The sequence below is a fragment of the Sardina pilchardus genome, chromosome 20 (assembly GCF_963854185.1).
Source record: "Sardina pilchardus chromosome 20, fSarPil1.1, whole genome shotgun sequence".
NCBI lineage: Eukaryota > Metazoa > Chordata > Actinopteri > Clupeiformes > Clupeidae > Sardina > Sardina pilchardus.
Window position 1 is genome coordinate 14,923,703 of NC_085013.1, and position 15,165 is coordinate 14,938,867.

The window sequence follows — 15,165 nt, forward strand, 5'->3', positions numbered from 1 at the left end:
AGTGCCTGTGAAATCCCCAAGCCCCTGAAGCAGCAGTGTGTCTGTGGGGAGCAAATGCTACCTGTTGCAGCTGCTGGAGCCATTTCTCCTGCCCCACGATCTGCCGGTGGAAGACTACCGGAGCAAGGTCCAGGCTGAAGGGCAGGGGCTCCGCTGCACCACTCTTCACAAACGGCTGCAGGTCAGAGTTCAGCTGCCAAAGAAACGGGAAACAAAGTTAGACAAAGTCAGCATGCTGCCCAAGACTCCACACCAGGATTAGGATGCTGGAGAGAGCCTCGAGGAACAGATGGATGCAACAGATGCAAGCTCCTTGGAGGGCCTGGAATGGGTGTATGCAAGGTATGCTCTTACGCCTACAAATCTCTGCTCCTCGAGAACTTGCACTCGCTCAAGGAAATTAATAACTTATGAATTATTTAAATGATTTCAGCAATGTGTGTGTGTGGGGAGGGGGGGGGGGGGTGTTCCTGTGTGTGCATTTTTTTCGTGGAGCTGGCTGGTGTACCTTGTGGCCAAGGGACAGGTGCTTGCCGTACTGGTAGGCCAGCATCTGGGCATCCACATCGTGTTTCGCCAACTCCATGGCTGCCTGGCAACTCTTCGCCAGCAAAGCACCGTGGGATAGGAACGTCTGGTTCTCCCACGTGGGCATAGAGACATCAGCAGCACTGGACTCCTGTGAATGGGCGATCACTGAATCACTGCAGTACACACTGAGATACAAATGCACTGAGTGGATTTATCCAAGAGGAAAAGACATTCCACCAGTACGAAATCATTGTCTGAAGATGTCTGAAACTGATAAGTAACTCTCCACCACAAAGTCAAGGGAAAAAAAGGTTCAATAAAATCCAGCCAATACTCTGAAACGATCACAAAAAAAGCTTCCAGATTTCCTATCCATTCATACCTGTTACCTTCAAAACTACGCAGTGAGAAAAACAAAATACGTAAAAAAAGTAACGCGTGGGGGGGGGGATGAATGAAATCGGAGCGTACTTGGAAGGAGAAAACGATGCGGTGTCTGCTCGGAATCCTCTCCTCTAAAAGGGGCAAGGTGAAATCCGAACCGCCTCTGCCCCCCGTTAGAAATACTCTCCCCTCGCATCCCCGAGGAAACGCGGCCCAGTCCAGACATTCAGGCTGTTTGCATCATGCACCAACTTTCTCCCTTTCATTCATTATTTAACCGGGCCATTCTGTTCTCCATTCTGGCCTGTTCCGCGCTGAATGGCCTCTCCCTGACCGTCTGGTGCTGCAAGCCTGCTTCAGACTCCCAAAATTGGACTGATTATGGAAAAAAGTTCCTCTGGCCCCATTGTACATCTGATCATGCGAGTCCAATTCCGGATTATGAACTGGCCAATAAAATGTCACGTTTCATACGAACTGCAGTGTGCCTGCTATGCATGTATGCAATCCTAGCCACTCCATCTGTACAGCCCACTAGTAGAATGTTTACAGTGGATACCAGTGTCACGTGACACTTCTCCATTGATCAGGTGGAATTCGTTTATTCAGCCTATGAAGTGTTGCCCATACATCTTTCAAACATCCCTTTTCACCATCCCTTATTTCTGAACATATGTCTGCTCAGTCGGTCCAGCGACTCGAGCAGGATATGTAACCCGATACGAAAGGAACAACATGTTTACCGTCATGCAACACCAGCTAACCTCAACTGTGGCCAATTGAATCGGTCTCGGATTGGTCAATGGCTTAAAGGTGGGGTAGGAGTTGTTTGGAGCATACTCTCTGGAGCATTTTTTAACACATTGTTTGAAATACTCTTCACACCCCCATTGCAACCAATTAATTAAAAGTTTTGACACAAAAATGAAAAAAATTAGTGGCCTCTAGAACGAAAAATCCAGGAAAAACACTATCCAGTCATACTAAACGGACCGTTGACAATGATTGGATGCTGATACGTCTATCAAACTGCAATCGTCTACTCCCTCCCCCTCTGCGCGTACCCTTCTTCGTGAACGTGCTGATTGCGTGTGCCCAGAAGCTTGCCAGGAAGCTAGCCAGGAAGCTAAACTAGAGCCAGCTTGGTTAGCACGTAGCAGCTAGCATTCTTAAACGTATAGTTAGCATACAAGATACGGCAACGTTCGGCAACATTATGGCAGAAAAGGTGCCAACAACGGGCCGAAAACGGAAGACTGTGTTTGAGAAGGCTTCTGCCAAAAAAAGGGCAGACGAAGACAGAGGCAAGACCCGAGTGGCCATCGGTGCTGCTGCATTTGTTCGATGGCGTCAGCTAAAGGAACAGCAAGGGCTGCAAACGGATGCCATGGTGGCCCTATTTCTACTGGATAGGTAAGATTACATTATGTCTTTATAATGTTTGAGAGCACTTATTATTGCTTTAGAACAGTATGTTGTCGTTTCTAACAAGTATTCAGCCAGTGAGAGGATAAAACGATACATAGACAATGCAATGCCCCGGCATGTTTGGCTAAATTAGCTGCTAGCTAACACCGAAGTATGTCAACGTTACTGTTTTCAATCGCTAATCAAAGTTATTTGTATATCCGTGAAGATTTTTCCCCATGGCATTTATTTCATGCTTCTAAACTATTTGCTAACTTGATGACTATTGTTTATTGTTTTGTTAGTTACGAGAAGGGCACAACATCTACACCCGTGAAACAAGGTTTCAAGAGACCCCCTCCTCCCCCCGTATCCACAATTCTGACAGAATCTCCCTCTGACACGTGAGTATTCGAACTTTATGTTGACAACAAGCTGGACGGTCAATGTAGGCTAACGATTTGAAAAATATGTTGGTCAGTTTATCTTTTACTTAGAGTACCGCTTCGCTAGTCTTACTACAGCTCTGGCCAAGTGGGCTTGTCGAACACAAGTTTTGCCATTTGCAGTTGTTCTATAGCTCGTATTTATCCAACATTATACGTGCTAACGTTAGATGCTTAGGTTTCAAATGCTTGCTGTCTAAGGATGTTGCAGTGATACTGATATAGGTTTGATTGCTGTTTATTTCTATTGTCAAAAGTGTTCAACCAGGGCTAAAGCTAGCCTTGAGAAACTAAAAGTACTATCAGGCAATGCCAGCTGTACACACCAGATCAAGCTTTTTGACTACAATGTTTACACGGTTTACAACTTTTCACCTGTATAGGGTATAGTAAGGTTTTCCTTATCCATGCCTAGGTTGTAGTATTTCCATACATAGCTTTCTATTCACAACTGTATATTTACACAAAGGTAATATAAATGTGGTGTCAGTAAGAGGAACATTTTCATACCTGGTGAATAGACTGTATTAACAAGAAATTCTATTACCCTCTGTTGGACAGAGGTGATGATTTCACAGTAGCAGGGATTGAGAAGTTGGACAGCAGAATCCAGGAAGCTGCTGTTGAACAGCTGGACATAAGGTATTGTTTTTAGAAACATTTTTGTTCACAATTTAGATAAATATGTAATTGATCTCTAGTGTAAATGTGTGACATGAGGTACTGACATTTTCTTTCCTTTTCTTTGTAATTGTCTCTGTTTAGTATGTCTTCATTGGATCTGAATGTTGATGTTGTCGATGAGGATGAGTTTAACAACATCCAAAATTCTATGTAAGTCGTGTTTTCACAACACTTTGAGTAGGCGGTTCCCTTACCTTACAGGCAACTTTTTCAGTATAATTATCTGTTTTACCAATAATGTGCATTGTTCTCTAGAATTGACTGGGATGATGAGACGTGGAACCCTGACAAGGAGGCAGAGTCTGTGTCATCCTTGGAAGAAGATGTCACAAAGGAAGTAGACACAGACAGTGACGACAGTGATGATGATGATTATGTGCCTCGTGTTTGTTTGCGGTATGCACTATTCTGTGTCTCAGCTGATACTACTTATTTTTATTCCTTTATTTATTTTTTGTTCTTCAAATGTATTTTCTGTATTTCTTGTTTCTACTACAGGACAGGTGGTTCTCTGACAACAAACATATGTTTGGAGTCACTGCCGGTTGTCAGCATGGAGGAGTCAGTGCATGATGCTGTTGACCCCTCCCATGATTCAACGAGCAAAGAGCCACCATTGCCAGAGGCAATCAAAATCATTGTGGACGATGATGTTATAGGCCATCCAGCATCAATCGTCTACCATGATTGTCTGAGGCAGCTTGCGGAGCACATAGTCCTACCAATGTCCAAGTGCACAGCAAAAGACCCAGTGACGAAGCAACAGTGCTGTGCACAAGCACCTTTTGAAATTTGCATAAAATCCAGAGGCACAGCAGCTGTTGTTGAATGGGTGAGTTGGTAATTATTTTGACTGATTTCTCTTTCAGTCATATTGGGAAGGAACTGCTTTCAGAAATGTCCTAAACTTTTTTTGTTTTATTTTGTGTTTTTTTAGATGTGTCCTCAGGGTCACTCAGTATGGAGATGGTCCTCACAGCCCATGTTTAAGTATGGGATGTTGGTTGGAGATTTTATGCTGGCAAGCAATATACTGCTTTCAGGCAATAATTATGCCAAGATATCACTGCTTTTTAAGTTCATGAATATGGGGATGGTGGAGAGGTCCAATTTTTTCAGGATCCAGGATTCCTTTTGTGTTGACAGTATAAAGGAGTTCTGGAATGAGAAGCGAGCCAAAGTGATCACCCAGCTTCAGCCAAAAGGGCCTGTTGTAGTTCTTGGTGAGTTTGACACACACACACACACACACGCACGTCTACACGCACTAACATGAAGTAAATATTTATCTCCTGTCTTTTCTAAGGTGATGCTCGAATGGATAGTCCAGGGTTTTGTGCACAGTACTGCACATACACAGCCATGGACAACTCATCCAAGCAGATAATATCGATGGTGAGCCTTGACAAGCGGGAGACGCAAAGAAACTCTGTAATTATGGAGAAGGAGGGCTTTGTGCGTACTTTGGAGACACTTCGTCAGGAGCTGAATGTGACTGAAGTTTGCACAGATGCCCACAGTCAAATATCAGCCCTATTCAGTAAGTGGGTCTAATGTAATTTCTGTAGTATTTCACCGCTCTAATACATTTCTGCTACACTACATGCATCACCATATTGCTCTGATTCATTGGTTTATTTACCATGATTTCTTTTTTCAACTTTAGCTAAAGGACCGTTCAAAGACAGTGGCATACACCATTCTTTAGACATCTGGCATGGATCTAAGAACTTGAACAAAAGACTTGTGGCGGTATGTTCTGGATCTCCTTTCCAATTGTATGCTTTGTACATTACCTACATCAACCTTTTGATGTGAACTTTTGTTGACATCCTTTTAAAACCTTTGTTGTTCAATGTCCAGGCAGGGCAGCAAAAGGGATGCTCTGACTTACTGACATGGAGCAAAGATGTCTGCAACCACTTCTGGCATTGTTGCAAAACTACAAGCTGTTATGAAGAGTTCATGGTAAGTAACCTATCACAGATGATGTAATTTGCGTGTTGTTTCTGAATGGAGTAGTAATATGAACTGTAACATGGGTCTGTCATTTTATGTCTTGAATAATCGCTACTTTGGCCAACAGCTTGGACCCCTTGTCAGACTTGTCATTGTGCACACTCTGTGTTTGTGAGATCCCTTATTTAAAGTAATTTTGTAACTATTTCTCCTCAGGACCTGTGGACGGGACTCCTGCACCACGTCACAGGAGAACATGAGTGGGCCCTTGGTGCCTGCCACCACGGCCCTTTGGAGGACAGCAGAGAGAAAGACTGGATACAACAGGGCAGTTTGGCACACCAGAGATTGCGGGAAATTATTCTTGAGGCACGCTGGCTGAAGAACATCGTCAAGTATCTGCGTTTCAGGTACACCTGCAAATATTCACAAGACTTCCTCTATAATAATGTCCCTTTGGTATTCTAAATGGGGAGGGGGTGTATTAGTGTTTTAGGTGAACTTAAAGGTAAATAGGCTAATGAGTATTGTTGACATTTCACCCTCAGGTCAACTGCGGACTTGGAGTCATTTCATAATCATATTTTGATGTATGCCAGCAAGCGCTTCAGCTTCTCCCCAGCTGTATATGAAGCCCGAACCATGTTGGCTGGCCTGGACTACAATCACCACGTCCATAGACCAGCCAAGAGAAATGAGGATGGCTCAATTCAGTATGTAGTGTTATAAGCATCCCTACATTATGTAGTTGGATAAATGTACTTGAACGAGTCTTGACCGCCCCTTTGATAAAGTTAATCTGATTACATATGTGTTAGAAAAAAACTGTTGCTTATTACAAATCTTTACCTTGTGCAAAACTGATTTGTTACTCATCTTTTCTGCCAGGTATGGGAAGCTATTCAACAAGAGGTCCAAAACATGGAGGCTGTACTCTCTGAAGGTGGATAAGGACTACAGCTATATCCCCGACCTTCAAAGTGCCATTCTGCGAGCAAGACTTGCTGCCCCAAGAGGGATGGAAAAGAGCAGACCCTTAAGACCAGAGGATCCAAGAAGGCTTGGCGTCCTATCAGGTGTCCCTGCCCCAACAACCCAGGAGCTGTTGCAGAAGCAAGTCAGCAGAGGGCTTGGTATGTTTCATATAACTTAAAATTTGCAAATGTTATTACTATCAGATATGTGGTTGTGACTGTGGTATTTTTTATACAGCACAGGCCTCTCCACCCACAGACTAGGCCCCACAGTGTTGCAGCATGTGCCTGACCTACCAGCCAGCGCTGACCAGATGCATCAGCTGTGAGGAAACGGTTTCCCTGAAATTGTACATAGTTGTATTTAAGATTTTGTATTTTTTTAATTATTATTATATGGGTGTTTTTTTTGTTTGTTTGTTTTCCCCAAATATCTCAATAAACAGTTGTTAACACAATTTTGGTTGTTTGGCTTTTTTGATAATTTCTAATGAATGAGCAGGGATGGCAAGGTAAAATGTATGTTCAGAAGAACACAATCAAATAGTTCTTTGAAATAAATAGAGATTTATTGCCTATGAACGAAGAAGAACGATGACCAAACAAAGTCAAACAGGGTGCAGAACAAAACTGAGACGTGCATAAATAAAATAAATAAAGCTAACTATGTACATAGCTACCAGATTTGCTAAACTCTACTTGGGACAAACCCTTTATATTGCCCAAGTGGATCTGGATAACACTGCCGAATCCTCCAAACGCAGCAACTAGGTATGACGACACGCCGACCATGACCAAGTGCGCCATACTGCCACACAACATACTGTCTGTATGCTGCGTAACGGAACTGGCGGTTGCTCTCTCCCGCTTCTGGAGCATCTGCCTCTGCCCGGACATCGTTCCAGATTCTTCTGGCAAGGCGAAGAACCCCCTCAGACAAAATAAATAGGTCCATGTGTGGCAACATTGAGATGCATGTATCTGGATGTTGTCCACAGCATTTCCTCTCTAGGTCAGTGGGCATTTCCCGGCAGTTTGTGCAGACACACCAGGTGGGTTGGCCTGGAACTGGGGGGCCTGGTGGAGGGGTACCAAATGTTTGATCTAGCAGATCAAACATCTGACTGGGGTCACGTCTCAGGCTGAGCCGTAGCAGCTGAAGGCTCTGTTCTAAGCTTAGTGTTTCAATCCTGGCCTGTGAAGCAACAGATAAATACAATAAATTAATAAAGATCAGCTCTGTCTTTAAAATATTATACAGTGCATGGCAGGTGAGCACACAAGCCACTAATCACTCTTCAAGATAAAGAAAATGGTTTGTACTTTTATCAGAGGCAAATATTATTTATGATAATAAATGTGATGATAAACACCTCCTCTCTTGCCATCCTTTGGGCTTGTAGCTCTTCAACTCTCTGGAGATCTTGTTCTCCTAGACCCCCTGTCAGATCTCCGCGTGCCCTGCCTCTGCCTCTTCCTCTGCCTCTTCCTCTGCCTCTTCCTCCTCTGCGCCCCCGTGCTCCTCTCACCTGTCGCTGACGTTGCCCTCTGGATGTGGATGGCTCCGACGGCGTATAATCACAATCAGAGCCAGCGAGGCTCTCATCATGGGAGCTCTAAATAAATGATATAATATATACAGCTAAAACTCAAACGAATCACACTTTCGTTGGTAAGTTACAGACTGTAAACTTGAATAAATCGTCAAGACGGAAAAACATTCGTGTAAAGTTCGCTGGCAAGCAGTGTTGTTACTATATAAATCATTACGGAATGTAATGTTAGCCTGCTATCTATGAATTAGGACTGTTACGTCGAATAACATAATGTTGAAATGCACATTACAGTGTTAAAAGTAAACTAACTAGCTAACTTTGGGTAGCGGGTGGCTAGTCTTGCTGATTTTAGTAGCCAGAGCTAGTTTAGGTTATATGACACGTATCAAAATAACAAAGTGAATAGCCAAACTTCTAATCTAATATACTCATAAATATAACTTGAAATGACAATCATATTCGTTAGTTAGGTTCATTATGATGTTGAAAGGTATTTTCTTACCTGTGAATCCGCCATGAAAAAAGTTAGCAAAAAGTTAGCCAAAGCCAATCGATGCTTGCTTGCTTTCAGTACCACGGACAGGTCAGAACAGCGCTCGTGCACCTTCGTGCTCGTGAACCAGAACAGAGCTCGTGCACCTTCCTGCTCGTGAACAAGCATTGCGCGTTCCTGTACTCTGGAGGCGTGGTTTCGGGGGGAAGTCTGAAGAAAGGGGCTGGAACTTTTGACTTGTGTATTTTCAAAATGCAGCTTTGCTGGAATCGTTTTCCAGGATCTCCAACCCTACCTTTAATGTTCCACAGAGGCCTCGTGACTGACTTGATTAGGCCCCATGTGGTTGAGGGTCCTCTTGTGGCTGACCGTGGGAGCTGCACGGTGGTCTTACCTCAGCAGAGTGGGAGCCCTCGTAGTAGATGCCCTGAACCAGGTCACCAATGGCACTGGAGATCAGCTCCACAACCTGTGGACCAAAACACAACATGCTTTAAATGGACATGCTCTCAATACAATTGTCAGGAATTTAGAAAACTGGCTCAATGCTTGCACCAACATTAACCAAAAAAAGTCCCAATTAGTGGAGCAGAGCATGTACTGCAGAATGCAGACTGTATGTCATGTACTGTATGGAAATATGATCCATGTCAAGCACACATTCAAGATATTTCTCCACACATTCAAACAAGTCAACCAAATTATCGCTATTATTCAAACGGATTTTAGTACTTAAAATTTCAGATATAACATGATAATGCCACAAGATCCTGTGCCTGTTTTCACCGCACACAGCTGGCATGTTTGTGTTATGTGTGGAGCACCTCATGCAATCTTAGAGCTTAGAGCTGCAGAGGGCAGGGTAGGAGGTGAGGGCTGCCTGAGCGAGTCTGTTAACCAGGTTGTCATCATCCTCGCACCGCCGTCTCGTTATCGGGCTGCGCGACCGGCCTGATGTTTGGGTTGGACACATTCGACGGGGCTTTGTTAATACGAGTCATATTTATAGCGCCTTCCCCCCCACACCCCCCCCCCAGCCAAAACTGTATTAGTGGGGTGGATTGGGTGTCCATCCAGCAGTTAAAAAGCAGATGGTGAGTAAAAACAGAGAAATGTCCAGAGGGTTGAGGGGTTAATAAGGCTCCAGACATCTGGTACCCGACACACACACACACACTTTCGGGTGCAGTAGCATCCACAAGCTTGTACACACACACACACACATACACACACACACGCGCACACACACACACGCACACACGCACACACACAAATAGCAACAGAGATGCATAGTTCTACCCTACCAAAATATACACAGCAAAAAACAAGTGTTTATAACATTTTCAACCTCTCACACCACCTCTTGCCCTGGCCTCTGTTTGAAAATGATCCTGAGAACACATTAACAGGCGAATGTGTCTCTGATACACACACACACACACACACAAACACACACACACAAACACACACCGTCAGAGAGCATCAGCCCTGAGTGAAACCACCTGCACTAGCAGCATGGGGCGCAGCAGAGAGAGAGGCTTTCTGAATTGAGAGGCTTGCGAGGTTTGGGCTTCTGCTTGTTCAAAGAGGCATCCAGCATTCGGCGGGCAAACAGCTTGACTAAGGAAAATAAAAAGATGTTTGATGTCCGCCTTCCCCCAGGGAAACCATCACAAGGGCACGTGGCACAAAGCACCTGCCAGGGGAAAAAAACGAAACAAAAAACCCCAAAAAACAACAAAAGAGGCGACACATTTCAAGTGTTTTTTTTTTCTGCACGTTTGCGATTTTGTTAAAAGTAAAGAGGGAGACAGGAATAGGCAAGTTGAAGAGGCCCTTACACTGGACTGGATGGTGAATAGAATCAAGATGACAATGGAGAGGAGAAAGAGAGAGCAAGTGAGAGAGCAACAGAGAAAAGAAAGAAAGAGAGAGAGAGGCATAGAGTTCCAACACTAACCAGAACCAAACTACTGGCTAAGAAATCCATGACCCAGTACAAATCCAGATATTTAATTCAACTCTCTACACATCACCTGACCTGCATCCGAGAGGAGGCAATTTACTAGTGAAGAGAGGAAGACAAACATAACAACTCTTGCAAACCCGCACACTCACCAAATCTTGAGCCAACTTTGTACAATTCCCTACACTGTCCTGAAGGGGGCCTGTGTGAGCCCATTGTCCAGATTTAATCAGTGCACCTCTGATTTCTCCGCTATAATTAGGAAATATGAATCCAAGAGAGGAGGAATGGGTTGGGGCGACGGGGGGGTTAAATTGTCAGACGTGTCGCCTTTCGTATAACTGCCGCGAGTCTAACGTTTCACACACCCTCCACTACCTCTACTGGCCCCAGCACACACACACACCCCTCCTCTCTCTACTGAGGAGAGGAACAGCCAATTAGACAGGCTCCACTTTTGCCTGTTCCAAAACTCTGTTAGCCTGTCAGGATAACACAACCACAGCCATTCTTCAGAAAATGACAGGAAAGGAGAAGTGCATCACACACGTCTTCGTGAAATCCAGACATTTATTTTGAGTTATTTGGTAACACCACTCTCGTCTCTCCCCAAAGTCTCCCTTGGTGTATTGGTGTGTGTGTGTGTGTGTGTGTGTGTGTGTGTGTGTGTGTGTGTGTGTGTGTGAGTGTGAGTGTGAGTGTGTATGTCTGTGTGTATGCGTCCTCTGCGAAACCGGATCCTTGAGGAAATATTGAGGCAACCCGACTCCCTCGCCAAAGAACCAAAAAGGACAATGCGCCTACAGTGTTACCAGATGTGCTGTCTTTGCTGGGCTGAGAATGAAAAAAATAAGGGGTAGATTAGAGAGGGGGGGCTTTTTTTTGGAAAGTATCAGATAAACCCTCCCCCTCCCTGTTCCCTTCCACCACTGACTACCCCTCCCACCCTCCCTCTCTCCCTCCCTCATCCCGCGTTCCCAAATCCAGCCGGCTTGGGTTTCGCCGACAGGTCTGTGAGGGGGAGAAAGACGAACCGGGGCCCGAGTGTCGCCTTACCGTTTATACTAGAGCTCAGCCAGGATCGCTCTCAAGGCCAGAGCGCATAATACAGATCAATCACCCGCACAGAAAAACACCCTGCTGCTTTTTTGGAGAGAGACCCGCGTTAGCCAGCCACCCCCCCCACCCCCCAGCCCCCAAAACCCCGTCCCCATTTCTCTCCAGACCAGGTCCACTGAGCTCTGCTTCGGGGGACCGAGACCTTAGTGCAGACAGATGCTGGGCACATCTGTATGTCCTCTGGAGCTTCCTCTCGGAGAGACACACGGCTAGACGAGCTTGAGCCCAGCAGCGGCGGCGGTGGTTACGTTACACCAGAGGATGCCACTGTGCTGTCTTATGCTCTTCTGCGAGCGCTGAAGTGAATGTTATGACATTGATGTTGGGGAGTGGGAGGGGGGGGGGGACCCATCCCTCCAGATGCCACACAGTTAAGACCTCAAGCCACGGCGACAGCGTTGACCTCCCGGGGGAATGGGTGGTGATCTCTGCTTTCAAGCATCTTCGCGCGGCACGCTGGAGTCCACCGCGAGGCTGGTTCGTCTTTCTGCCGCTTTAAAAGCAGCGTGAGCTGGATCCCAATGGAACGTGTGCCTTTTCATCACTCCTCAATGCGTGCTGGCTCGGGTTGCGCGTTGGCCGGCGTGACGCAATGCAAGGTTTCAATTAAAGTTTACACCCAAGTTAGCAGAGCCAATCTCCACACATGCACATGCACGCACACACACACACACACACACACACATTTCTGAGTGGGTGTTTGAGCATAGGGAGTATAATCTCTCGTGAGGGTGTAGAAGTTACATCTGTGTGTGTGCGCATACGCAACTGAAATGGTCATGACAAATCCCAACAATGCTCAACGAAACACTGAGGAAAAAGGTTCTGCTCACATGGCATTTGAGAACTTAATATCAACAGCAGTGACTCTACCCTCCCACTCAGGTAACGCAGGCCAACAAATCACTGGCTGGGTGGAACACTTAACTAGAGGAACTGAAGAGCTGACATGTACAAGGTCTTAAAATCCTCACTGGAGAGTATGCCATCACACCACCAGGGGGAGCTCCTGAATGCTATTGTGCTACATCTAATAAATGCCTCCCATGTATCACTCTCTCCCTCAGTCCCTCTCCCTCTTTCACACACAGACACAGACACAGACACAGACAAACACACACAGACAAACACACACAGACAAACACACACAGACAAACACACACAGACATACACACACAGACATACACACACAGGGACACAGGGACACAGGGAGAGAAACACATACACCTCTCTTAACACAGTCCCTGTTGTATTGGCCACACTAAATAGCTGACCGACATTTGATCCAAGTCCAGCAAACTTTACAACAGGAGGCGAGTTCAGTAGTTCAGCTCCTCTCAACACCAGCGTGGCTGCTCCCCTCCGAGGGCCACGAGCCGCACCACACCACGCCGCGCCGCGCTGCGCTCCCACCTCTCCCACAGCTGCCCCTTCTCAAAACCTTGAGAACTTTTATCCAAAGCCCCCCCTCCCCCGCCTTAATCTTCATCATCTACATCTCTCAGAGGAAGAGAGAGAGAAAGAGAAAGAGGGAGAGAAAGAGAGAGAGCTACAGTGTAACTAATATGGGCTGCTATCAGTGAGAGAGGGTTGTGTTTAGTCTCGGGCAAACTGAGTGTGGGGATATCCAGGATTCCCCTTGGAAGACCACATGCGCGTCTGACCTTAAAACGACCCCGGCGTGACCTCGTCACCGTGTGAACGGCTCAGGGTGGGGAGGGTGTGGAGGTGCTTGTAAGGAAGGTGGACGTTTGGGATGTGGGGGGGGGGGGGGGTCGTGGGGGTGGTCAGGACACAGGCCAACTTAGAGTGGGGAGCGAGATGTGTTCAGTTTCCATTTGCTCTGGGGCGGCACATTCTGCAGGGTGCGCTTGATGACAGGATCTGTCAACGTTCAGACACCAGGCGACATGCATACGAGCACACACTGCCCTGTGTCAATGGGCATGTGTGTGTGGGCACATGTGTGTATTACCACCGCACAAGTGTAGGCCATCACCTGTGATATGATCTTCTGATCCTCATCACTAAGAACAAGTGACTACTTCACAGTGCACATTTATCAAATAAAAATCCACCCCACAGCATATTATGCTTACTAGAATGTCTGCTGGCATAATTTGTGGTTGTGACACAGAGAGTGAGAGAGAAGTGTTTGTTTGAATGTGCAAACTAAGGTCCTTCCACTATCCTTAAGATGAAGAAATTGATTTGCTGATTAAATCAATGGGCTCGGGTCAGACTGAAACTGACACAGGGGTAAGCTTTCATCAAGTGGTGTTGTAAGTCCTCTTTAAGGACTGTTGATACTCTTGCTAATAACCCACACAACAGAAGCTAGCCCAAGTTGACCTCTTAACACACACACACACACACACACACACAAACACACAGCTGTTCTCCAGTCACCATTTGCAAACTGCTCGGGATGGTCAATACTTATTACTGATAACATCAAGCCATTCCAGCCAAAACATTCCACTACTGGTAAGTCAATACAAATGTCATGACCAAATGCCCTGAGTCTACACCACAGACACACCCATACAGTCTGTCAGCTTTCATGAGGACAAGAGAGAAAGAAGGAGTTTGCTGCTTCACATCTATTCCAAAGGAACACAAAATTGCATTCGCCCACTTAGTGAAATGGAACAGGGCTTTTTGTTTTTTAATTACAACTTTCTTTGTCCATCTCCATTCACTGGAATCTTAAAAAACAAACTTGGATCAGCCTATTTCCCACCCAGTCTGTTCACTGCACTCAGTGAACACAGTCCCTTAAAAGGCAGATCGTATTTCCTTTGAACGGATAGTCTACTTCACCTAAAAACCTCCAACATGTCAGTCCGACTGTGTACATGGTACACAGATGCATTTAGAAAACAGTCGTCTGACGCAGATCAATGGGCCGCTCTGCTTGCTGCATGACCAGGAGGAGAGGGGCTTCAAAGGGGCCACAGAGAATGCTCCGGCAGATGGCAGAAACCTGAGAAAGTCAGCTGACCGTTCCCTCGGCCTTCCCATCTCCCGGCTCTGCCGAGATCACCATAGTTTCGACAACAACAGCCATGTTTGGGCCTTCTCTGGCCACGCAGCTAGAGTCAGCTTTCATGCACAGCCCAGTGGTAGTTCTGGTGAGGAGAGCAATGGGTTGATCTTCAATCAACTATCAAAGACTGGGAATACCAGTATTTAATGTTGAATCAAAGTAATCTTCATATTATCTGGGATATAGATTCAGCCACTGTGGTAATTGGGTTACACACAGTTGTTTTCAGTTTTGTTTTCAAACTTTAAACAAAAACTGATTGAAGAGAAATTTATTCAACTTAAGTGTGAATAAAAATGACTTAGGGAAATATTTTTTACCTTGGTGTTGTTCAGTTGCGCCAGGCCAGTGCAAGCATTAGCCAAAAGGAAGTCCCCACTTAAGACTGCCATCTTGTTTCCGAACTGCATGTCCTTGAGAGGTCCGTCAGCATTGGTCCAGTCCTTGAGGTTGACGATTCCACGATGCACCAAGAAGGCCGTGTGAATGAGCTCTGTTATCTCAGCAAGGTTCCTCTGACTATGGAGCAAGATTGAAAGTGTAATTAGACAAAATAAAACATCACTGGAGAATGTATCATGTTTCTCTATCAAGACT

General features: G+C 45.6%; 3 protein-coding genes across 4 annotated transcripts in view; 1 reads left to right on the forward strand and 2 right to left on the reverse strand.

The window, feature by feature from the left end:
* Positions 1–15,165, reverse strand: part of pdss2 (prenyl (decaprenyl) diphosphate synthase, subunit 2) — a 31,599-nt gene that overhangs the window by 2,304 nt on the left and 14,130 nt on the right. Inside the window, exons 3-6 of the mRNA XM_062523550.1 lie at positions 14,889–15,087; positions 8,829–8,903; positions 509–679; positions 62–193 (exon numbers count right to left, since the gene is read on the reverse strand). Of these exons, the coding sequence (XP_062379534.1) occupies positions 62–193; positions 509–679; positions 8,829–8,903; positions 14,889–15,087 (577 nt within the window). The remainder of the gene's footprint in view (positions 1–61; positions 194–508; positions 680–8,828; positions 8,904–14,888; positions 15,088–15,165) is intronic.
* LOC134067711 (uncharacterized) lies at positions 2,452–6,805 on the forward strand. 2 transcript variants are annotated; one of them, XM_062523121.1, is made up of 13 exons: positions 2,452–2,726; positions 3,330–3,410; positions 3,534–3,602; positions 3,708–3,848; positions 3,951–4,284; positions 4,390–4,675; positions 4,759–4,992; positions 5,119–5,204; positions 5,316–5,420; positions 5,628–5,821; positions 5,960–6,124; positions 6,300–6,544; positions 6,629–6,805. In XM_062523121.1, exons 1-13 carry the CDS (start codon positions 2,497–2,499, stop codon positions 6,712–6,714), a joined length of 2,256 nt encoding a protein of 751 aa, XP_062379105.1. In that variant the 5' UTR covers positions 2,452–2,496; the 3' UTR covers positions 6,715–6,805. The 2 variants fall into 2 exon arrangements, with proteins under 2 accessions (XP_062379105.1, XP_062379106.1); XM_062523122.1 differs by having other exon boundaries at positions 6,624–6,771.
* LOC134067911 (P2X purinoceptor 7-like) lies at positions 6,970–8,791 on the reverse strand. The gene is made up of 3 exons (XM_062523396.1): positions 8,444–8,791; positions 7,759–8,001; positions 6,970–7,580 (listed from the first exon to the last, which is right to left on the reverse strand). Exons 1-3 carry the CDS (start codon positions 8,600–8,602, stop codon positions 7,074–7,076), a joined length of 909 nt encoding a protein of 302 aa, XP_062379380.1. The 5' UTR covers positions 8,603–8,791; the 3' UTR covers positions 6,970–7,073.

What these genes read in the sequence shown, in the direction of transcription:
- LOC134067711 (XM_062523121.1), top strand. Translation starts at nt 2,497, where the DNA reads ATGTCAACGTTACTGTTTTCAATCGCTAATCAAAGTTATTTGTATATC. An exon ending in ACAGAATCTCCCTCTGACAC is followed by an intron (nt 2,727 to 3,329) that starts GTGAGTATTCGA and finishes TCTGTTGGACAG; the next exon opens with AGGTGATGATTTCACAGTAG. An exon ending in TGAACAAAAGACTTGTGGCG is followed by an intron (nt 5,205 to 5,315) that starts GTATGTTCTGGA and finishes TTCAATGTCCAG; the next exon opens with GCAGGGCAGCAAAAGGGATG.
- LOC134067911 (XM_062523396.1), bottom strand. Translation starts at nt 8,602, where the DNA reads ATGCTTGTTCACGAGCAGGAAGGTGCACGAGCTCTGTTCTGGTTCACG. An exon ending in TTTTCATGGCGGATTCACAG is followed by an intron (nt 8,002 to 8,443) that starts GTAAGAAAATAC and finishes TCATTTATTTAG; the next exon opens with AGCTCCCATGATGAGAGCCT. An exon ending in AAAGGATGGCAAGAGAGGAG is followed by an intron (nt 7,581 to 7,758) that starts GTGTTTATCATC and finishes GTTGCTTCACAG; the next exon opens with GCCAGGATTGAAACACTAAG.